The sequence below is a fragment of the Podarcis filfolensis genome, assembly GCF_964270895.1.
Source record: "Podarcis filfolensis genome assembly, chromosome: 15".
Classification (NCBI taxonomy): Eukaryota; Metazoa; Chordata; class Lepidosauria; order Squamata; family Lacertidae; genus Podarcis; species Podarcis filfolensis.
In genome coordinates this window covers 22,535,545-22,559,698 of record NC_139618.1, presented here as the reverse complement: position 1 = coordinate 22,559,698, position 24,154 = coordinate 22,535,545, and the positions used below count along the sequence as shown (strand labels likewise).

The 24,154-nt window shown below is 44.9% G+C and overlaps 1 protein-coding gene across 4 annotated transcripts in view; it reads left to right on the top strand.

Moving 5' to 3' along the window:
- The window catches only part of GRIK4 (glutamate ionotropic receptor kainate type subunit 4), a 457,517-nt gene that overhangs the window by 393,664 nt on the left and 39,699 nt on the right, over nt 1-24,154 (top strand). For all 4 annotated transcript variants that reach the window (XM_083588425.1, XM_083588423.1, XM_083588424.1 and 1 more), the window contains one exon: nt 16,844-16,957. In XM_083588425.1, the coding sequence (XP_083444551.1) occupies nt 16,844-16,957 (114 nt within the window). The remainder of the gene's footprint in view (nt 1-16,843; nt 16,958-24,154) is intronic.

The window sequence follows — 24,154 nt, the reverse complement described above, 5'->3', positions numbered from 1 at the left end:
ATGTGTGTAAAGCTGGTGATGGAGCAATGTGGAGGGAAGAGCAGGACTGTATCCAGTACCTGACAGGTCTCCTGGAGTGGATAGCAAGCAGTTTTTGGAGGAGGGGGATTTCATAGAATCATAGAATTGTAGAGTTGGAAGGGACCCTGAGGGTCATCTAGGCCAACCCCCTGCAATGCAGCTGCCCCATATAGGGTTCGAAGCTGCAATCTTGGTGTTATCAGCAGCATGCTCTAACCTACTGAGCTTTCATTGTGATCAGGCAGTGGAGTATTCCCAATCCTCCTGGACTGATCAGAAAAGCACTGCTGGATCAGGCCAATGGCCCATCTAGTCCAGCATCCTGTTCTCACGGTGGTCAACTAGATGTCTGTGGGAAACCCACAAGCAGGACCTGAGTGCAACATCACTCTCCCCCCTTTGAGATAGAGATAGAGAGTTTAGCCTGGCTCTCATTGGACTGAATCTGTGTGCATTGCCTAAGAGATGCACTTGGCATTGCTGAACTCAAGGAATGCTGACCACTTATTGGAAGTATGATGATGATGATGATAATACAGTGGTACCTCTGGATGCGAACGGGATACGTTCCGGAGCCCCGTTCACATCCAGAGCAGAACACAACCCGCGTCTGTGCATGTGCATGACGTCATTTTGAGTGTCTGTGCATGCGTAAGTGGCAAAACCCGGAAGTAAAGCATTACTTCCGGGTCGCCACGGAGCACAACCCGAAAATGCTCAACCTGAAGCAACTTCAACCCAAGGTATGACTGTAATAATTTATTATTTATAACCTGCCCATCTGGCTGGGTGGCTTCCAACAAAATATTAAAATACAGTAATCTATCAAACATTAAAAGCTTCCCTAAACAGGGCTGCCTTCAGATGTCTTCTAAAAGTCTGGTAGTTGTTCTCTTTGACATCTGGTAGGAGGGTGTTCCACAGGGTGGGTGCCACTACCAAGAAGGCCCTCTGCCTGGTTCCCTGTAACTTGGCTTCTCACAGTGAGGGAATCGCCAGAGGGCCCTCGGTGCTTCTGTATGAAACTGAATCCAGCTTGTTCTCCCTGCACCCAGCAGGCAACTGGCACCATCGAAACCGAATGTGCATGGATCTTTGCAGTTGTTGATTTATCATGGTTGCATTCTTGCCCTTCAACCCTTCAACCAAGGAGCTGGGGGCAGTAAGCATGGAGGGTGTGTCACTTTAATCCAGGCACCCCCAACCTGCAGCCCTCCAGATGTTTTGGCCTCCAACTCCCATGATCCCTAGCTAACAGGACCAGTGGTCAGGGATGATGGGAATTGTAGTCCAAAACATCTGGAGGGCCAAAGGTTGAGGATAGCTCCTTTAATCTCACTGTGAGAGAGGGAATGAGAGACTGGACTCAGGTCACCCAGTTGCCAGGGACTGGCTGGATGAAGAGGACCAGTGAGGATCAGCTATTCGAGGAAACAATAATAGGAAGGCCAACACTCTGGGAAACACTTTAGTTCCACAGGGTTGTATCCAGTGGTCGTTCTACCCAGAGTAGACCCATTGAAGTTAATGGGTATGACTAAATTAGGTCCATTAATTTCACTGGATGTACTTGGAGTAGAACTGGCTGGATGCAACTCACAGAAAATACTGCTTCTTTCTTATTATTGTTCTTATTTTATACAGTGCCCTCACAATAATAATAATAATAATAATAATAATAATAATAATAATAAATAATAATAAAGGTCACTACTCCAAGGAGCTTGAAACCTAAAGTGATCTGTTTATTGGAGCTTAGCATAGATAAATTGGAAGAACAAGGTAACTTTTAAAAAGAAAAATTACCTCTCGCAAATTAAGTAACCCAGAAGTTATAAATAATTGACTTTTTGCCCTAAAATGTCATTTCAGTTAACCAAAAAAACAAAACAAAATAAAAAAAGCCCTGTATGCAGCAAAAATGTCCCTTTTGGAATATTCCTTGCTGGAAAATAATAAACATTTTTCATCAAAATTGACATCTTTTTGCAAATGATATTGATTTCAAAAGGTCTGTCGTTTGTGTCTGTAGTGGAAAAATGTCTTCTGTGAAAAATTGCAAGGGGGAGCCTCCCCGCTGATAAAAGTATAGCAAATGGAATGTCGTGCAGCCTTGTCACCAGCAGCTGATCTGCACCTTGTGACCTCAGCGGATCCCTAGGGTGTGTCTGTCAAAGTCTACCCCCAGAATAACCAGAAAAGAAACTTCTTCACAGGGACAGGAGAAGGAATTTGGTTCCTTTTCACATTTCAGTGTCAACTTCCCTAATCTGCACCCCTTGAACAAGCTGAAATGAAGCCAATATTTGGTGAAAACTTGTAGGACACTTCTCTGACCAAATAGCGGATAAAAAAATGTCCCTATGAGTGAAGATAACATGCAAAAAATGCATTGCATTAAGGAAAATTGCATACAGAAATGTGCACATTAGAAGAAATGTACACTAAAAGGTTGGTGTGTTTCCATAAGGACTTTTAAAAGGATCACAAACTGTTTCAGAAACATGGAGAACTGAATTTAAAATGGGGAAACTGAAGAAAACTGTAATCAACAGATTTGTCCACAGAATCATAAATCAAACAGCTCTTACCATTGGAAAGTTCTTCCCACTCTGCCGGCAAGTTTTATAGTTTAAGTACGTACTGTATTAAGAAGTAGTTCATTTTGTCCATCCTGAATCTTACAAAATTTGGTTTCATTGGCTGTCCCCAAGTTCTAGTGTTATGAGAGAGAGAGGAAAACATTTCTCTAGCCACTTCCTCCACCCCCTGCATCATTTTATCACCTTCTATCATGTTGTCTCTTGCCTGTCTTTCCTCTAAACTGAAAAGACCCAAATGCTGTAACCTTTCCTCATATTGGCTCCATCATCTCTGTCCCTCACATGGCAGGCAGTCTTCACTGGGAGGAGTGTTGTATCCTCATCACCATGGCAACCAGGCCACATCTCCTCCTGGTACCCTATGGCAGCTAGGCCATATTGATGCTCCCCTAGGGCTGGTGTGTAGGTCTGATGAGGTTGCATTGGTCTACTGAATCTGTGTCTTCAAAGAGGTATCTTCCTGGCAAGGGTGATTGTTGACTGCTCTTAATCCCCATGGGTATTGTTGTTGTTGTTTAGTCGTTTAGTCGTGTCCGACTCTTCGTGACCCCATGGACCAGATTATGCCAGGCACTCCTGTCTTCCACTGCCTCCCGCAGTTTGGTCAAACTCATGTTCATAGCTTCGAGAACACTGTCCAACCATCTCGTCCTCTATCGTCTCCTTCTCTTAGTGCCCTCAAACTTTCCCAGCATCAGGGCCTTCTCTTCTCATGATGTGGCCAAAGTATTGGAGCCTCAGCTTCAGAATATGCCCTTTCAGTGAGCACTTAGGGCTGATTTCCTTCAGAATGGATAGGTTTGATCTTCTTGTGGTCCATGGGACTCTCAAGAGTCTCCTCCAGCACCATAATTCAAAATCATCAATTCTTCGGCGATCAACCTTCTTTATGGTCTTTATGGTGAGAGCTGGACCATGGGTATTAGGTCTGGCAATAGGGCCCTCCTCTTCTCCTGGTTTTCATCCAGTTCCAGGGTGGTACTGACAGAAAGAGGAGATAATGTTTCCACCACTACTGAGCTCTGCGGGTGCAGCTTGCTCCCAATTGAAGTGCAGAGTGTTTGAGGACCAGGACATTTGCAGGGAAACCAAAATGCTTGTTTACAAAGCTATTGTACTACCAACTTTGCTGTACACTTGTGAAACATGGACCACTTCTAAATGCCATCTCCAACTCCTTGAAAGATTCCATCAATGGTGTCTCTGAAAATTTTTACACATCACTTGGGAAGACAGGTGAACTAATACCAGTGTACTGGAAGAAGCAAAGATCACCAGTGTTGAAGCAATGATTCTTCAACATCAACTTTGTTGGACTGGTCATGTTGTGTGGATGCCTGATTATCGTCTTCCAGAGCAACTACTCTATTCCAAACTTAAAAATGGAAAGTGTAATACTAGTGGTCAACAAAAGAGGTTTAAAGACTGTCTCAAGGCAAATTTTTAAAAATATGTAGTATAAACACCAACAATTGGGAAACACTTGCCTGTGAGCACTCCAATTAGAGAACAGCCTTTGCCAAAGGTGTCATGGGCTTTGAAGACACTCGAACTCAGGACGCAAGGGAGAAACATGCTAAGAGGAACACACATTTGGCAAACCCTCACCATGATCAACTCCCGTCCGGAAACCTATATCCCCACTGTGGAAGGACATGTGGATCCAGAATTGGCCTCCACAGTCACTTACGGACTCATTGTTAAAACCGTGCGTCAGGTGCTGATGTGGTTGCTCAGGAGCAAACAGGCAAGACGCCAACCTGTCTTTTCCAGGCTTTATTATCTGTACAAACTATTTACAGTGCAGAGCATCGCAAGTCTATGTCTGCTCAGTCACTAGCAGAATCTGGGAGTGGACGGTCCTTATACCTTACCCAGCATAACAGCCGTGTGACCCCAAACTTTCTCCTCCCCTCTCTGCACCAAAGACTACTGCGCAGAACAGGCACTGGCAAAGGGGGACTCGCCTCTCCTCCGCTTTGCTCAGGCTCGGTGTTGAGGCTCTCCTTAGCATCTTCTGATCCTTGCACCCCCTCCCAGTGGAGGTGTGGCATCCCTCCTCGCCAGAAGAAGAACTACTTCGCAAGATCTTCGGAGGCTCCCTGTAACACAACTGCACTTCCACCTCTCGCCTCTGAGCTGATGGCAGTTCCCTGACACCGTGTTTATGGAAGACAATCTTCCTCGGCTATGAGTGATCGCCAATGAAGAAGATTCCAGCTCAAGTGAGTTTCTCTCAGCTCTTTAGATCTGCTTCTCTTCCTGTCTCCTTTTATCCTTCCATTTCCCTCACAGGCATCTGTCAAGTATCCTCTCAGACCCCAACACCTCAAGCAAAGACACCTATTCATGGGGACAAGCCACTGTCATTTGCAGGCATTTGCGTTCTTTTGTCGGGGTCCTGACCACTCATTCAGCAGCGATCAAGCCAGCTAGGCTCACAACAATATGATAAAATGAGATAAATCATTGCATTGCAGATGCACGGCCTCTTGGGAAATTATAATATCATGTGCGTAAAAGGCATCTATAATGCAATCCGGACAAGGATAGCCTGACTTCTGTTGTCTGTGCTCTGGTAACCTCTGTATATTAGATTGCTTTAATGCATTACACGTGGTGCCAACTTTGGTGACAGTTCGGAAATTGCAGTTGCTGCACAATACAGTAGCCAGACTGGTAGCCAGGCAAGACGGTCTGAACATACAATGCCAAATGTGGCTAGGATTGCACTGGCTACCCATTAGTTTTAGAGCCCAATTCAAATGGAGAGTTTTTACCCAAAAAGCCTTATGTGGCTCAGGACCCGAATACCTTAGGGACCGCATCTCATCAGCCTGAGCCCTGCATTCATAATCTGAGGCCCTTCTCTGTGTGCCTTCTCAGGGGTGACTCTCCAGGGAGACATGCCTGACATCATCACTATCTCTTTTAAATACCAGACAAAAAACTATTTTTCCCCCACCCAGGCCATTGGACCTCAATTTTCTGCTTATCTTTCAGTGGAGTTAAGGTTGAGTTTGATCTGCTCTTTTATATATATTATCGGTGAGCATTTTGGGTGATTTATACTCTTGTTTTTAATGTTTGCTTCTGAAAATCTCTTTGAATTAACCTTTAGAGACTAAAGCAACTAAAAAAAAAGAATAATAATATAAAATATCAAAAACCAAAATAAGATGTATTGCTTGCAGCTTGCTTTGAAACTGGAGCTGGATTATTATGCAGTTTTATTCCAAGAGAAATTCACGTCTGGAGTTGTTCTGCTATGAAATTCACCTTTGCTGGTCTGGCAGGTTACTGAACTTCAGTAGGAATGGAGACCACTTGTTTCATCCATAATAGCTGTTTCTCTAGAAATGCCATTTTTTGTTAGCCATGTTTAATGGAGCCTCAAAACAACATTGTTTCCAAATACTTTGCATTCCAGTATATCTGCATTATCCTCATGTTGTTGCTGCTGTTGTTGTTTTGGAGCAATTTTTCAGCAATTTTTAATAATAAATAAACTGTGTGGAATGTTGGATAAGCAAAGCATTATTGATGCTTTTAAGGGCTACTGTGCCTTATATAAAAAAAAATCATGTTTTCAGGTTCAGTCAATGTTATTGCTTCCTGTTGAGCACAAACATGGGATTAGTCTTCAATTTCATTATGAAAGGAAGAAGAAAAGAAAACTCTCCTCGTTTTGGGAGGAGCAGAAGTTGATTAATTGAGGAATTCATCATTAAATCCCTAGCAATTGTAGAGAGAAAGCAATGAAATAGGTCAAATCTGGAAGGAGAAAGGCGTTAATTAACATTGCAGGGGTCCTTTTGGAATGCAGCTTGTTAGTAGATATTATAGAAAGATCTTGGTCATGGTGAAGGGCATTGCTGGATAATAAGTGTTTTATGGAAACACCTTTTTAAATACATTTTTAGCTGATTGTGGAAAAACAATGCCTCAGCAGAACTGAAAGTTCCAGCATGACCCAACATGTCTTTGACCAGAGTGACAAGAATTAAGGCTCACCTGAGAGTTAAGGAGATGCAGTTGCTGCTTCTAAGCACAGAGCCTACCTAGTATCAATAGTTATGTTGTAGATTTGGGTTTAGGTCTTTATAGCATGCAGCAAACAAGAGTTGCATTTGGCTGAGAAAGCAACACAGTTGTTAGGCTAGCGAAGTGCAAAGGACTATGGAAAAATGCTATTTATTAAACAAAGACCTTGAGAATCAGCAGGATAATCAATTTATCTTGTTTAACAAACTTTGCCAGGGTAACCCAAAAAGGGTTGCTTTTTTTCCAACTGAGCTGCCTTTAATTACTTACAATGTTTTCTGCAGAACTCAGCAAGCTCGGAAACCCATGAAGTGGCTTCTGTTTTTACAGTTCTGTGTGCATATTTTGAACCAAAATGGAATCCAGAGGGGAGATTGCGAGAAAGCATTAGCATAAGTTATTTCTTAAGTGTGGACTGACACTTCCGGAGTATTTTATCTGCAGGCAGTACGATTACACTCTGGAGCCTTGACCCTGAATTTTTCAGAGCATCTTCTCAGGTTTGCCCTCCACCTCTCTTGTTAATTGTGCCTTGAAGATGCAGGCTGTGAACATGAGAACTAAAGAAGTTGTGGATTATTTTCTTAAGTTTGCTGGACACAGGAAGGTGCAATTATACCAGGTCAAACCCAGGAAACTTCCCAGCCATGACGACTGTGTTCGCTGCTTGCTGGGAATCACAAGTGGGGGAAATGTTGTCACCCTCCAGGCCCAGCTCTTGGGCTTCTTGAAGGCATGTGCCTAGCCACTGTGAGAACAGGATGCTAGACAAGATGGACCAGTGGCCTGGTCTACGGGGCTCTTCTTGAGTTCTTAAGAGATGCCAGGGGCTGATCCTGGGACTTTTAGGATGCAAAAGCATGTGTTCTACCACTGATCTACAGCCCGCTGTAATGTGGTGCGCCTCTTTGGAACCAACTGTAGATTCCAACTTTTACTCGCCTGTTTGTCAAAGAGGTGGGCCTCCCAGTGGTTCCATTGAAGATGAGCCTCCCCACCATTCCTGCTGAATACATATGACAGTGAGACTAGGCGTCCTACACAGGGGGAATGCATCCTGTTTCACCACTTGAGTTGAAGCAGGAAGAGCCACCATGCCCTGCACCATGCTGCCTCTGCCACTGGAGCAGAATTAGCACTGGTTATTGGCTTCCGATGAGATAATGTGAGATCTCACCGAAATCTTGCAAGACTTTGGTGAGATTTCACCAGAAATCAGCATTGATACCAGAACTGTATCTCCACCAGCGGTGGAGACAGCAGAGCGAGTGAGGTGCCTGCAGTGGTGCCACCTTGGGGTTCCACTGCTCCAGGCGGTAGCTTCACCCCATTTGATGGGCAGGCCAAGCCTAGTCCTACAATAAGTTCTCCATTTTGACTCTGCCACGCTTTCACCATGGCTTCTAAATTAAGGATGCTCCTAAAAAAACCAACCCTCATCCAAGTTTTTCCTTATATTTTGGAGTTCTTAATTACTGGGTTTTGTTTCTGAAGAGGAAGTGAAGCATTAAGAATTACAACCTACTCTCTTTTTGGAAGAATAGGAGCATCAGAAGAGCTTTCCTGAATTAGGCCAAAGCTCCAGCTGGTTCAGTAGGCTGCTTCCCATGGTGGTCAACCTCTGGGAAAGCCCCAAAGTAGGCCTTGAATGCAGGACTAATCTGGTCTTCAAGGTATTCAACCTCAGAATATAGAGGTTGCATATTGCTCAAAGCCATTGATTGACCTATGCTCTATGAATTTTCCTAATCTCCCTTTAAAGACGTCTAAGCTAGGAGCCATCACCACATCCTGTGGCAATGAATTTCATAATGAATAATGCACTCTGTAAAAAAAAGAAAAGAACAAAAAGGTCCTTTCTTTTATCTGCCTGTAGCAAAGGATCAAGTTCATACTTCTATTTTGAAGATGCAGGTTCCCTGGAGTGTAAGATATGTGCAAAAAATTAAAACTATGTTTCTGAGATACAGGTCACGAATTACAGAACCATACAGCAATCGTCTCTAAGAGATAGATTAGCAAAATGTAATTCTCAGGTTCCTTTCTCATATTACAGACAATCTGCCCAAGTCTCTGGAAGGAAAGTGCGAGAGAGCAAGCTCTCTTTATCGTTACTGGTGCTAGACTCAGGTGAAATCACCTTTCGTACCCCAGCAGGTGTTTCAGGCTAGCTTCCTTTGCCTTGTTTGGCAGGAGATACCTAAACAGCTGGAGAGGCAGGAGCAAAACACCGGCCCTGGGACAGTGCTAAGTGTTGCAGGAGTCTTGCTTAGCAGGTCGCCTCTCAACAAGTTGCCAGCTGCCACTTTAAGCCAGAGCGGAACACCATTCGTCACCATTAGGGTCAGAATGAGCTCCATCAGCCACCATAGCAGGATCATCCATTGGGAGGGATTCCATCCCCGCACTTAAACTTCCAGTGTGTTTAATTGCCAAGTTCGTGGAACTCAGTTAATAACAGCCCTGTGAAACGTCGGCATCTTCTGAGCATGCAGAGACAGCATCAACATTTAATGACAGCCGAGTCGGGTCATCCTTTTAATTTCAAACAGCAGTCTGTCAAGGGACCCTCTGATGCAGGGAGCATTTTGTTCAAATTTAAGCAATCTTCTGCCTGGGAAGCATCCAGAGATACTGATGCTACTCTAATATGCTAGGGAAATCTCCCGCTTTGCTTGTGTAGCAAGAAAGTACAGAGCTAGTGAAGTATGCACGTAAGAAGTTGCACGTCTGTTGGGACACAGAAAGCACAAAAATTCTATTTCAACTCTAACTACCTTCCCTTGTGACCTTTTGGAGCTGACGATGCAGAGGCATAACCAAAGCTTTGTGTCGATGTGTCAGGAGACCTCTGCAAGGATTGCGCCCAGGGCAGCTGCCTATTGGAGGAAGGGGGTGGGGTTGGGGGTCCAGAACAGGCAGAGGTGTCATTCCAGAGCTGCAAACGGGTGACTCAAAGGGCGGGCATGTGGTCATAGCTGGTGCAAATTTCGGCTTCCTGTGTGTGCGTTATTACAATCTGTCACAAGGAACCTAGGAAGCTGTCTTAGAATGAGTCGGACTGTTGGTCCATCTAGCTCAGTAGAGCCTACACTGGCTGGCAGCAGCTCTCCAGGGTTTTAGGCAAGGGGTCTTTTTCAGCCTTACCTGGAGATGCCAAGGATTCAACCTGTGATTTAACTTCATGCAAAGCAGATGCTCTACAGCTGAGCTATCATCCTTCCCCAGATGCCTTTTTTCAGTTAAAAAACTGGGCATAATCTCCCAAACAACTAAATATATAATGAAAATGCCAAGCTGGGCTGGAATCAAGATCAAAAGCAGAAACCAATGCAAGGAGGCAGCATATTAGGCTGAGACCTCACACCAGGCTGAGCACTAAGCTCGGAGGTCAGGGCTTTGCAGATTCCTGGCAAACAGGAATTTATGCACAAGGGTCTTCTGACTTAATGTGCCGGCTAACAGGTCTCCCAGCCTAGATGGTCCCTTGAAGCCCAGAGCTCAGTTTGCCAGCCTTGCAATAGAAGCAGAGCACAAGTGATGCCTGACGTTAGGCAATGGTGCCTGCCTACTGGGGGCTTTGGTTTGAGTCCCCCACGGGCACCTTGGGCCACCACATTCACACCATACATTTAAATCAGTAGGATACCATTTTAAACAGTCACAACTCCCCCTGAATCCTGGGAACTGTGGTTTATTGAGGGTGCTGAGAGCTGTTAGGAGACCCCCATTCCCCTCCCAGAGCTACAACTCCCAGAGTTTCCCATGAAGAGAGATTGCTAAATGGGAATTGTAGCTCTGTGATGGGAAATAGGGGTCTCCTGACAACTCTTGGCACCCTTAACAAACCACAGTTCCCAGAATTCTTTGGGGGAAGCCATGACCATTTAAAGTGGGATCGTGGTACTTTAAATAGATGGTGTGAACATAGCCTTAGTTTCCTTTTCTCAGGATATGTGATCTGTAATGTAGATTCCTAGATGCAGCGATGGAGCAAGCCGATTGGGCGCCTGGGACGTCGTGCGTGCCCTGCACCCTGGGATGAGCCAATCGCCTGTGGAGGTGGGGCCAGCTGGGGCAGGACACTCTGTGGGGCCTCCGAGGAGTCTGCCTGCCTCCTCTTACTCAGCCACCCTACAGCTGAGGGGGAGGCGGCAGGCGGACCGTTTGGGGCAGCCCGGAGCCTGCGGGCGTCCAAGCCACCGCATCTCTCCCAGGAGAGACGCTTGGCTCGGGCGCACTGCAGGCCCCACGGTGAGTGCTGCCCGGCATTTTGTCACCCCCCTCAGTGGTGACACCCGAGGCAACCCACCCCCACTACACACACCCTTCCTCCACCCCTGCCTAGATACTCCAGGTATGCCTGCAAAACCAGCACTAGCTGTCTTTTTGCTCAAAGACTTTGTGTTACTATCAAGGGCCTTTTGCCTTTTAATTCATTCCAACACCTTTATGCAATAGCAAAGTCCATTATGTTGTGCAGACTGCACTTGACAACATCCTGCTCTGCAGATACGGCTGAGGTGTTAAATCAAAGCACTGGGTGCGGAGTTTTGCTGGAAAGAATTTCTTTGCCCCATCTGTCACACAAAATCCAATAAATAGACACAATGTGAGGTTAGGGTGAGGGTTGCTATGAGCTTACCAGGAAACTGAAGAAGGCACCCACCTTTGATCGAGGCGATCCTGCTGCTCCATTCCTGCATCCCACCAAACAGAGCTCTCTTGGGCTTGAAATCTCACCCACACTGAACTTAAAAGATGCTGATGACAGGACTTTTGTTTTGTTAACAGCAAGTTTCGCCATTTGGAGCAAACTGTCCTCTCTCCCTTTATGTCCTGGATGCGACCTCTCTGCTGCTTTCTTAATGAATTTCACACTTTCTGAAAGGAACACTGAGCCAGATGCCCAGATGCTGCAAATCCTCTCATTTTTGGGGACTTTACTGAGCTGCACATATTGTAAAACTTATGCAGACATTTTGACCCCGTCAAACAATCATCTCTCACCAGGAGAAATAAAACCTGGCGCTTTGGCTTATGTGCTCTGGGTCTTGATGGAGGATGGAAGGGTGCTTGTTATTTCTTTGTGTGAGGTCTCTCTGTGTGGATGTTCTTGTTTCTTTGTTGTCAAAACTGATGCTTAAAAATAATAGGGCTTTTTTAAAATCTGCGTCGCTACAGGCAGGGCTGCCTTTTGGAATTATTATAATCTGCTTCAGTATACACAGAGTTCTACATAAGACTGAATGCAAAACCAAGATTTTGTAACGGGGGGGGGCGGAGAAGGGGGGGACCTCCATGGGGGTGCTATTTCTCCAGTTTTCCACTGGTTATTGCAGAATCAAAGATATGGCTTTGCACCAATTTTTGATCCCTGTTTAGGAGCTGATTGGCAGAAGGGGCAGTTTCACCCAGAGTAGACCAGTGGAAACTAATGGACCTAAGTTACAGTCAGTAATTTCAGTGGGTCAACTCAGTGTAGGGTGAGCATTGGCTAGAATCCAGACTCTATAGCTCTGGCTACATCTTCAAGGGACCCCAGGGGATTTGATTATTGGAATGTGTTAAAGGACACACGATGGTCATGATTTTATATATATATATGGTGGTAGTGCTTCAGAAACAACTATAGGCAGAATGTCTCTCTGCAAAATGTCTGGCTGGCTTACTGAGAAGAGAAGAAAGATATGGAATAAACTGTACTATAATACTAAGGATCAGTTGAGGGAGAGAGCTCCAAATGAAGACAGGTGGTGGTTGAGCAACGGGATCCTGCAAGGAAAATAATTCCACAAGCTGGGCACCATCAATGAAAAGGTCCTTCTTGATGTGCCCACCCACCGCGCCAAAGACTGGGGAGATTGCTGTTGCCTCCTGCACTTGCATTCTTCCCATAGGGATCTGGTTGGCCAGATTGCCAGGAAAGGATGCAGGAATAGATGGACCCTTCTTATGTCCCTATGCAAGACAACTATGGGAACACAATTAGGGCCTCTCCTCATGCCCAAAGTGCACAGGTGGGCTCCTAGGGGAGGAGACCAGGCCTCCAGGTATCTAGAACCAAACCATTTACAGATATAAACTCAGGGTGTGTAAAGGAGGGCTTCTGTAGTTGGCCCCACTTTAGCTACACCTTTAGAAATAGCTCAAGTCATCTTTGGATGACCAGACTGAAATATTGCTGATGTCTTGACCTGTGTGCTATGCTCATGTACCGCCAGCTTCTTTTTCATCTAGTTTTTATTTTATGTTCTTCTCCTAGAAGGGCAATAAAGGAGATGTCCGCACAAGCCAAGACTTTTGTTTTCTCTTCACCTGCTTTTTATAGCCGTCTCACAGAGAGTCGTCTTTTGTAAGCGGGTGATGGCTTGAAAGGTTTTGCAGGCCCTGATCAGAAAGGAGATTGACTCAGTGTATAGATAGTGCATAAATATATAGATATATAGATATATATAGATATATAGATACATAGATATATAGATAAAGATATCTGGCAGCAGTGAAAGGATCAGGCACCCAACACTGCGAGGTGCACATACAACACACCTGTCATGTCATGTTTACAACTTGGGTTATGAATCCTGGGTGATAAATTCCCCATTTAATGTCTCACAAGTCTCTCTACAGCAAGGAGCCCATGAAGCCCAGGGGCATGAAGTGCAAGTTAGTGTATTCAGCAATCCATTTTCAGAAGCAGCACAGCTGCCTCATACCTTGCAAGTAATACTGGCAAGTGAGGGAGGCAGTGTGGTACTCCCCATTTTTAATTCTTTCTCTTTTTTTTAAGCAATTCCAACCCATTACAAGAAAGCGATAGTAATAAAAATCATATTTAAAATTAAAATCCTTATCTCGGTTACATGATGATTAAATTGGAAAGAGTTTTTAAAATATTAATTTGCATTACACCATTGACAGCTCTTATTTTTCATCAAAGAGTGCAACATCTCCTCCTCCGTTTGTGAGTGAGCTGAGGGTAGATGCATCTCACGTCTTCATTTTCTGCAAGGTCTTTTTTAGCTGAGGGAGGTGATGGTGGCGGCAGCAGCTGCAGCAACTTCCCATTGAAAAATATTTATTGCTCCATGGGAAATGATCGCATTACCCTCCAGCCAGTGGAGGCATGGCCCTACCAACCTCTGTCTGCCCTCAGTCAGCCCCACCTGCCTCCCTCCCTCCCTACTTAAATCCAGTCCAGGGTGTTGGCCCTGCCTGTCAGCTTTCTCAGTGTTTTCCCTCCTAGAACTCAGCAAGGGGTAGAAGGAGGAGAAGAGTGAGGAGAAGGATGGAGACAGAAATAGATTTAATTGTGTCTGCCTATCATTGACTCTGGATCCCCCTACTGCTGGTCTTCCTGCCTTGTGTCTATACCAATTCTGATGACCACCAACCACCACTGCCCCCAGCAATGGTATGTCATGGTTTATGAACATGGGAAGCTGCCATGTACTGGGACCCAGTGCGGTTTATTGGTTAGCGTATCAGACTAGGACCTGGGAGACCAGGGTTCAAACCCCTACTCAGCCATGAAGCTCCCTGGATGACTTTGGGCCAGTCACTGTCTCCCAGCCTAAACTACCTCACAAGGTGGTTTTGCAGATTAAAAGAGGAGGAGGGGAGTCATGTACACCACCTTGAGCTCCTTGGAGAAGAAGGATGAATACAAATAAATGCAATAAATAAATGAATAATTCAGACCATTGGTCTGTCTAGCTCAGAACTTCCTGCACTGACTGGCAGCATCTCACTCTCCAGGGTTTCAGGCAGTGGGAGGTTCCCCCAGCCCTACCCAGAGATGCCATTGGGGACTGAACCTGGGATCAATCCACCACTGATCCACCACTGAGTCACAGCCCTTTCCTGAAGGGTCCTGGAAACATGTGGCATCTGTTTCCTTGAGGGAAAGTATTTGCATGTCCAGCATTAGGTAGTTTCTTTACATCCTGCCTCCTGTACCTGGGCAGCAATGTAATTGGACAGCGTCCATCCTGGGATGCAGAGGGCATTGCACAACCCATAGTCAAGTCCAGGGAGGGAAAGATAACTAAAACTAACCCACGGTTCTTGTTGGATCATAGACCTTCAGATGCAAAGGAGTCAGCCCACTCTCCACCCAAGCTTTGATTATATTTTTACAACTGCCTTGATTATATTCTTATATAGAAATGTGAGGGAGAACTGTCAGAAACAAATCTCAGGGGATAAGCAGCTCACAGCGGCTCCATCAGCCAATCAGTGTCACGGGCTTCATTAGTGCAAGGAGAATGCAGTACAGAGCTACAAAGGCTGGAGCCCTCTAGGGATATTCTGGCTGAGTCTGGCAAAGTGGTAGTTAGGGGAGCTGAGAGTCAGGACCATGGAGAGCTCCCTGTAGAACCAGGTAGCACACTCTGGGCTCACTCATGCTTACCTTTGCTCTGCATATCTAGGCACAGGTCTGAGCCTTCCAGGTCCAGGTCTGAGCAATATGTGGAAAACCCAAATTGTTGTTTGCTCTGGTCCATTGATAAAGATAATGTTTCCTTGGGGAAAGTGTCATGGCAGGGTGGGACGGGGGAAGCACATGGATACAAACTGGTGAAGTGTGGGCCTCTGCTAGAAAGTGCAGGGCAAAATATAAGTGTGGATAAGCCCTCAGGGTTCGTCCAGACTTTCTTCTGCACCACGCTTTCAGATAAAGACCTACACTTTTCAGGTCCGTATTTGAGTGGTGTTTTTCTTTTTGGTCCTGCCACTTTTCCTGGGAAAACCAATTCAGTGGTAAACAGTGGGTTTTCCTAGGGAAAGCAGTGGAACAACAACAACAAGCCACTTGGACACAGACCTGAAAAGCACAGGCCTATGCCTGGAAAGTGCAGCGCAAAAGGAAATCTGGATGAGCCCTCACATAGATCTGGCCTTCACATGTAGCAAAATGAGTTGGCAGAATCCTGAGACAATGGAGACTCACTTCAGACTGTAGGTAGGGTTGCCTTGTTATTGTTTTCCCACATACTAATTAGGACTGTGCAAGGCACCTCTGACACTGTTCACGCCCCAATCTGGGCCAGACCTGACCCAGGCTCCAAACCCAAATCAGGGGCCTGATTAGTACATGGGGTAGCAGTGAGGAGGGTGGGGGAGAAGATGGTGATAGTAGAGACTCATGTCTGGACCATCTCCTGCACTCCCTTTCCCCTGCCCACAACTGCATGTTTAATCCATGTTTTAAATCCTAATTAAGCATTCAGTTGGCAGCAAGCAGGGTGAGAGGGAAAGGAGATGGGACCTGAGATTTGTCCAGACTGAGTGCACAGCCTTAGCACCAATCTTCCTGACAGTATCAAAATACCAGCCCAAACCACAACAACCCAGCATGTCAGGAAGAAAGGTCCCAGCCCTTCCTGAGCTATTTGTCAGATTGCAGAGAGCATTAGGTTTTTCCTCCCCTTTTAACACAGAGTATTACACATTTGTGATTTCTCCTACCCACATGAAATGATGCCATCCATTATTCTATCTCAGTGCTATTCCATCTCGTGGCCACCTCATTCTGCAACATGTGTCACCCAGGCCAGAGGAGCTGGGAGCCATTGCTCCCGTGTGCATGTGGAGCTGGCTAGCGATTTACGTAGTTCTGCAGAGAGATGTGTGTGTCAAGAGCCATCTCTCTGGAGGAAGCCTCCCTGGAAGTTAAAGAGGCCCCATTCTATTATACAGCATGTGAGTGTTCCAGAATTGGGATACCTCTTGCAGCCCTTGGGCCTGGAAGGTTGGAGGAGGAGGTTGCTCTGTGGCTGCTGATGGTTTGGAGGAAGAGTCTCCTGAGTCCAAAGAGGGGCTAAACTATCTCCTCTGGAATCAGGGATAGAGTTCTCACTCTCCGATGAAGCTTCTATTGAGATCTTTGGAGTCTGCTTCCTGGAGGGCTTCAGGACTCAATTGTCTGCATCTTCAGAGCTCAGGACTCTTGGGTAACCTGGAGTGAGTCACTATTTCTCAGTTGAACCTACCTCACAGTGTTGTTGTGAGGCTATCTACACCTACTGCATTTGGAATTGGCCTCTTGCTAAGTCTGACCTCTGAATGAGAAGTCTTTTGGAGACCAGTCACTCCATACTCCTTTGCTGCCTCCTGCCCTCATATCTCTTGGGGAAGAGATATTGATCTTCACTATGTTCTCTTCTTTTTAGAAAGCTGATTTGGCAGTGGCTGGCCTGACGATTACAGCCGAACGAGAGAAGGTGATTGATTTCTCCAAGCCGTTTATGACTCTGGGGATTAGCATTCTTTACCGAGTTCATATGGTAAGAGACGTCTCTTAGAAATGTTTCTGCTGTGAGAGATACCTGCATGCAAACACTTTCTGGCTAAGGAAGGGAACAAAGACTTATGGAAACTTTTCACTATATAGTCATTTCAATTCAAAACATGGCAGAGTCAGCTAGAGTTGGATTTTTCACCAGGAGGACAAAATTTGGTCAACTCACTCGTCAAATTTTGTCAAATATGGTCCAGTATTTTAAAAGCATCAACAATTTGTTAATGAATTTATTTTTATTGCTTTTTTTCTTAAGGTTAAACATATGCAACAACAGAAAATATACAACAAAAAACTCTCCCCACTTAGTAACTATGGTGAAGCACAGAATATAACCATGTTATGCAACACATCAAAAAGCAGAGACAAGCCATCTTATCCAATGCAATAGAATAAAAATAGCCCAGTATCAGAAATCAAACCAAGCAAAATGTTCTATATGCTTTAGGAAGTCACCCGTTGTCTGTCTTGTCCATATGTATAACAAAATATTGCCATTCCGCCATAAAGTTATCTGTGACTTTTTTCTTTCCCACCCCCTTGCCATTTTTAGCTTATTTGCCATTTTTTTCATTTAGAGGAATCTGCCACAGCTTTTGGTACCATGTCATCAGAATTGCCTCTCCCAATCCCTTCCAAAATCTGGCAGTCAACAACCTGGCCACTACTAGAAACTATCCAGTTATTGGTTTAAAGTGAATGTTTAAGTTTTTGCCCGAAAAATATTCAGCAGGGCTAACTCACTTGTCTTTTGTAGGTGCTGGCCAGTAATTTTGTGGACTTTTGTAAGGATGGAATCCCAAAGTGTTAGCATTATGAGAACAGTGAACAATAGAATCATAGACCGGTTTTGATACTTGTGCTAATACAAAAATTAGATAGCTGTAATTGTGAAACAATCACTTTTATAAAATGTTAACCACTTGTTTATTTTGTTATATATTGATTCTGCACATCCCCCAGGGAGCTCAGGACAGCTTACATAACCATCCTCTCCTTTATCTCCATAACAGTCCTATGTGGTAGGTTAGGCTGAGAAGGAGTGACCAGTCCAACATCAGCTAATGAGCCAAGTGAAGACCTTGGTCTCCCTGGGTCCAACACTCGGCGAGAAATGGAGAAACTGTGGCCCTCCAAATGTTGCTGGACACCAAATCCCATCAGCCCCAGCCAGCATGGCCACTGGTCAAGAATGACAGGAGTGGTAGCCTAGTGTCAGGAGAGAGCCAGCAGTAAATCACACCATTTAAGTTGAAGTTAATTCTATTTATTAGCAAGAACACGATCTGCATAGACTTGGTGGAGTGTCAGGCCTAATGAGCACAACAGCTTATCCCCAGTAGGTCTTGCCCCCATGGATCAGTTGCCGAGGCTGCAAGTCCCCACCTTCCCGCTGGCATCTAAGTACCCTTAGATCTCTGTGGATTTTCCCAAGCAACCAGAGATAGTGCCTGCATGAAGCCAACCTCTCCTCTGCCCTTTTCATGCCTCTTCTGGTTCTGGGAGACCAGGGGGTAGGGGAGCAGGAGGGAGAGACACTCTGGATTCTTCACCAACCTGACTCATCTTTGCCTCTTGGCCTCCCTCCTCCTCTGCTTCTGTTTCTGGACTTCAGTCTGCCACAGACTCTCCCAGCTCACTAAACCCTGTTACCTCTTCAGCTTCCAACACCTCCTCCTCTCAGGTTTCTCCCTCTTCTCTCTCTGACCACGTATTGTCATCCCACCACCAATCCCCAGACTCTGAGCCCTCTTCCCTGAGTGGTTCCCCAGCTGGTTTCTCCCACTATTCCTCTTTCTCTGCATCAAACCAGTCCATGACACCCAGCCACATCTGATGGGCTGCAGGTTCCGCACCTGTGCACTGTGCAAGAGCCTTTGTCACTGATGGTAGCTTGCATGTCTGTAGTTCTAGCAGGTAGCAATGGGAGGAATATTACAAGCTGCTGGGTTTCCCCAAAATGCTGCAAGGCCTGCCATCACTCCTAAGAGGTCACCTTGGCACCCACATTGACATATCTTCAAACCCCTTCCTTTTCTCCCAGACTTCTTAACAACTTCAACATCCTGTATGACTCAGTGCTTTTCATGTCATATTTGTTCAGTCTTCTGGAGGTTACAGTTAGGCTTGAGGAGGGTATTTCGCTGTTAAGTTTGTTTTCTAAATGTTTGCTTTTGTTATGTTTAGTGCAGGGTTTATATTGTCCCTACTGGATGGTTTTAATCAATTTTATCACAAGGCGCCTGAAGGCCTTAGTGTGAACAGATTCATATATTTTATATCATCATTATTGTTTGCCTTGAAAGGTGGAGCAAAAATTAAGCAGTGAATACATTTTATTGTAAATCACCTAGAGGCCTTAATGTGAGCAGGCTGGTGTGTTTAAAATCCTCATCATAATCATCTGCCTAGAAAATTGGAGCAAAAATTCATATATGAATAAACCAACAACCAGGAGTGTATGTGGTCTGCAGCTGCATGGCAGACCCCTCCCCAGCTGAAGAACCTGAGTTGAGTAATACATACATGAGGGTATGTTGAGTAATACATACCCTCACATTCATCAGCAGTGAAGAGGAGACAGAAGTCATCAGCTGAGGATCTGAAGTGTGAGGAATGCTGTGTGTTCGGGAAGCGAGTGAGAGAGGTGAGGGAAGCCAGCGTGTAGCAGTGAGGCCACAGATAAGTTGGCAGCCTTTGCACCCCGTGGATGAGGGCTGTCCCTTAGCCTGGTCTGGCCAGCCGCCCAAACCCTTTCCCTAAATCCCTCCACAATATCAGACATACAAAATATCCTTTGTCAGACACAAAATGTTTTGATACTAATCCTACCTTTGCCCCTAGCTGCACCTAAGTGAGAAAAGATGCCAGAAATTTCCTGGCTCAGGGAAGGGAAAATCAATAAAAAAAAGCAAGATTACTTTGAACTAAAAAAGGCAGATAAGGAAAGGCAGAAGCGGGTGCTTAAGGGAAAGGTTCTCATTCTCTGCTGGTCTTTTAAAGTTTTTGTTTCTTTCTGGTTTATTCCTCTTATGCCACCCTGCTGGTTGGACTGAAACTTCTAGGCTCGTGAAAATGGAGTCTCCTGCGACTTGCTGTCTAGGGAAGACCCCCTGTTGTCAAGGTTTCTGCTGATGTCAATAATAATAATAATAATAATAATAATAATAATAATAATAATAATAATAATTTATTATTTATACCCCGCCCATCTGGCTGGGCTTCCCCAGCCACTCTGGGCGGCTTCCCAAAAAAATATTAAAATACTTTAATACATCAAACATTAAAAGCTTCCCTAAACAGGGCTGCCTGTCAAAATCAACCCTGCTCCTTACACCAACTCCCAAACCTATCAGTTCCAAGCAATTGCCAGCAGGTTGGCAGGCTATCTTATTCCTGCACTACTTTGCCTCACTTCCTTCCTGGCATCCCCTTGGCAGGAGAAACTACACGTACAACATTGTCTTCCCGATGCGCAGCAACTAATGGGAAATGGTCCCCGTCGGGAAAAGGTGGGGGACCCTATCCCATAATATACCACCATCAGAGAGCAAGTGAATGACAGGAAAGTGTCCGCAGAGCTGTGCAGCAAACCATGGGTACCATTTACCTTCATAGAATTGTAGAGGCTGAAGGGGCTTCATCAATCCCCACCCCCCATGAAAGGATCACCCTCCTCTGCACATGTTCCGGTTTGTCAATATTCTTCTTAAACTGTGGTGCCCAGGCACAGTTCTCTAGGTGGGAGCTTACCAAGGCAGAATAGAATGGGACTATGGCTTCCCTTGATTGTGACACTATACTTCTGTTGATGCAGCCTAGAACAGATTTGGGTTTTTTTGCTGCATCACACTGTGGACTCATGCTAAGCTTGTGGTCTACTAAGACCACTAGATCCTTTTCACATGTACTGCTGGTAAGACAGGTGTCGCCCATCTTATATTTGTGCAGCTGGTTCTTCCTGCCTAAATGCAGAACCTTACATTTGTCCTTATTGAAATTCATTTTCTTTGTTTTGGCCCCATTTCCAATCTGTTGATGTCATACTGAATTCTGATTCTATCTTCTGAGGTATTAGCTACCCCTCCCCGTTTGGTGTCACCTGCTAATTTGAAGTGTGCCACCTCTATTTCTTCATCCAAGTTTATTTACAAAGGTGTTGAACAACGCAGGACAGAACCCTGCAAATGCCACTTGTCACTTTGTTTCAGGATGATGAAGTGCCATTGGTGAGTACACTTTGAGTTCAGTCAGTCAACCAGCTACAAATCACCTAGCCCACATTTTACCAGCTTCTCTGCAAGAATTTCATGGGAGAATTTGTCAAAAGCCTTACCGAAATCAAGATACATTACATCCGCAGCATTCCCTTGATCAACCAAGCTTGCAACTCCATTTAAAAAAAAAGAAAGAAAGAAATAAGATTAGACTGGCATGATTTGTTTTAGAGAAATCCATACTGGGTCTTTGTAATCACAGTGTCCTTTTCTTATGTGCTCACATATGACTGTTTAATTATCTGCGACCTGTTGTAAGACCTTACGAGGATGGAAACCATAGTTCAGGCATCCCCAAACTCAGCCCTCCAGCTGTTTTGGGACTACAGTTCCCATCATCCCTGACCACTGGTCCTGTTAGCTAGGGATGATGGGAGTTGTAGTCCCAAAACATCTGGAGGGCCAAGTTTGGGGATGCCTGCCATAGTTCAATGGATCTGCAGGATTTAGCTGTTGTAGCTGAGCTATATGATCCATGAGCTCATGTGATGTGTGTGTGTGTGTGTGTGTGTGTGTGCATGTGCACACCCCCAGACACCGCCAGCCTATCAGGGAGAAGGGTTCCAGCATGGGGCAGAACAGGAGATCACACACTGCATGCTTCTGCTGATGCTATAGCTTGGCCCTTAACTGAACAAGTTTATCCATGTGGATATGTGAAGCTTTGTACTGGGTAAGAGCACCAGGCTATTTGCTGTCTTGTGAGGAAATGGCTTCCTTGGTCCTGCTGCCCAGGATCCTTTTCAGCTTCTTCAGATCCTTCAGATCCTTTGAGCTTCTGCTTGCAGGCATCCTTCTCCATCCTTCTGGGTTCTCATTCCATTTTCTTTTCAGTGCACAGAAGTAAAATTGCACTCTCTTTTTCTTTCTTTTCAGAACTTATCCTTAGCCAGTGCTGTTTTCTGTTTCCCTGCCTCCACAGGGACTGTGTGCTGTACTAGTTGCACCTATACAAAAACTGACTCGAAGTCATTAGTGTTTCCCAAGAGCCACCGGTCCAGAATATTTGCACTGAAAAAGTTTTGAACGCAACACTTGCTTATACCTGCTCTGTATTTCAATACATTCTCCATATGTTCCGTGGGCAATAAGAACACACACTTGATTTCCCATCAGCTGAGCAACAACATAAACAAAGCACTAAAACAATTATAGCAGATTCACAGCTTCTGTCCTTGAAATATCTGCGGCTGGTAAAGATGCACCCATCCTCACCAATACAAACAGAGCTTGCGCATCTCTTTCTCAGCGGAGTCCTTCTGACTGCCAAGAACAAACAAGTAATTAAAACCCACTTAGAATTCTGTTGCCTCTGCTACGTGGTGAATCAAGGATCAATGCATGAGCGCATCAGAATGGTTCCAGCATTTCCCCCACGCTTTCTGATTCACCAAATTCATATCTTACACTTCATCCAAAGAGCTCAAGTAAAGGAAAGTTGTTCCAAATTCACAACAACCCTGAGAGGTGGTGAGTTGCCCGATGCCATCTAGTGGGTGTTGCGGCTGATCGGGGATTTGAACCTTGTCCTTCCCCCAGGGCAAGTCTGACATTCTGTTCAGAATGCTAGCTGTTTTGGGGGAATACAGAGCATAGGAAAGTATCGTTTTCCTTGCTTCCCAGGACGGGGTTTGTATCATGAGACAGAGAGACATGCCTTGCACCCTTCGGGCTGTGTGAGATTTTTAAAAACCAAAACCCAAAAACAGCCTGTGTGCTTTGAGGTTTCCTTCTGCTGGGAAATGTTACTTTTTTAAAAAATATTTTTTTATTAGGAATTTAAACAAAACATATTATCTTAAAACATATCCTTAATCCCCCCCAATTTCCCCCTCCCCCCCATAAAACAACACACCCACCCACCCCTCCCCACCCCAACTTCCCTCAGTACCAATCTCTGGTTTCTCTATAAATGCTATTCTCTGCAAGTTACAAGATTGTATAAATCCTCAATTTATCTGACTGGTGATAGTGTTTATTCAAAGCCTGCTAAGGAGTCCAGTTCACTTTGTTGCAGCTTTAAATATTTTGTAAAAGGTTCCCATTCATCTTTAAAATCACAGTTATCCTTCTCCCGTAGTTTATGTGTCAATTTTGCCAGTTCTGCATAGTCCATCGGTTTCTCTTGCCATAGTTCTTTAGTCGGAGTTTTCTCATTCTTACATCCTTGTGCTATTAAGACTCTCGCTGCCATTGTCGCATACATGAAGATATTTTTCAACTTCCTTGGCAGGTCTTTTCCTACAATCCCTAATAGAAATGCTTTAGGTTTCTTAACAAATGTTAGATGGAACATTTTCTTCAGTTCATTGTATATCATTTCCCAAAACTTTCATGACAATCCCACCACATATGGAAAAATGTCCCCTCCTTTTCCTTACACTTCCAACACATATTTGAACTGGTTTTATACATTTTTCCTAACTACACTGGTGTCATATACCATCTATACATCATCTTCATATAATTTTCTTTCAACAAAGAACAATCTGTAAATTTTAAATGTGCTGGGAAGGTGTTTCTGAGGGTTGTCTTCAGCTAAATTCTACTCAAGAGTAGACCCACTGATGTTAATGAAAAGCCACCAGCTTCCCTACACACCATCTTGGGGGCTAAGATTAGTGGAGGAGGCCTTTCCCTCAGAGACTCAGGCTAGTGATGGACCTGTGTCAGCCCCTAAGTTGTAGAACTCCCTTCTCACAAATAGGGAGTTGTGCCTGACACCTTCAATACAGGCAACTCCCTATTTAATTGCATTCAAGACAGGCACGGCCATTGCCGCAAACCTGGAAGTGGCACGGAAAGAGGCAAAAACAGCCCTAAAAGAGTGCAAAAGCAGCGTCTAGCAATCCCATGGGTCTTTGCAAGTATAGTCGTAGGAGCCCTTGCACTAACCTTTGAGGCCT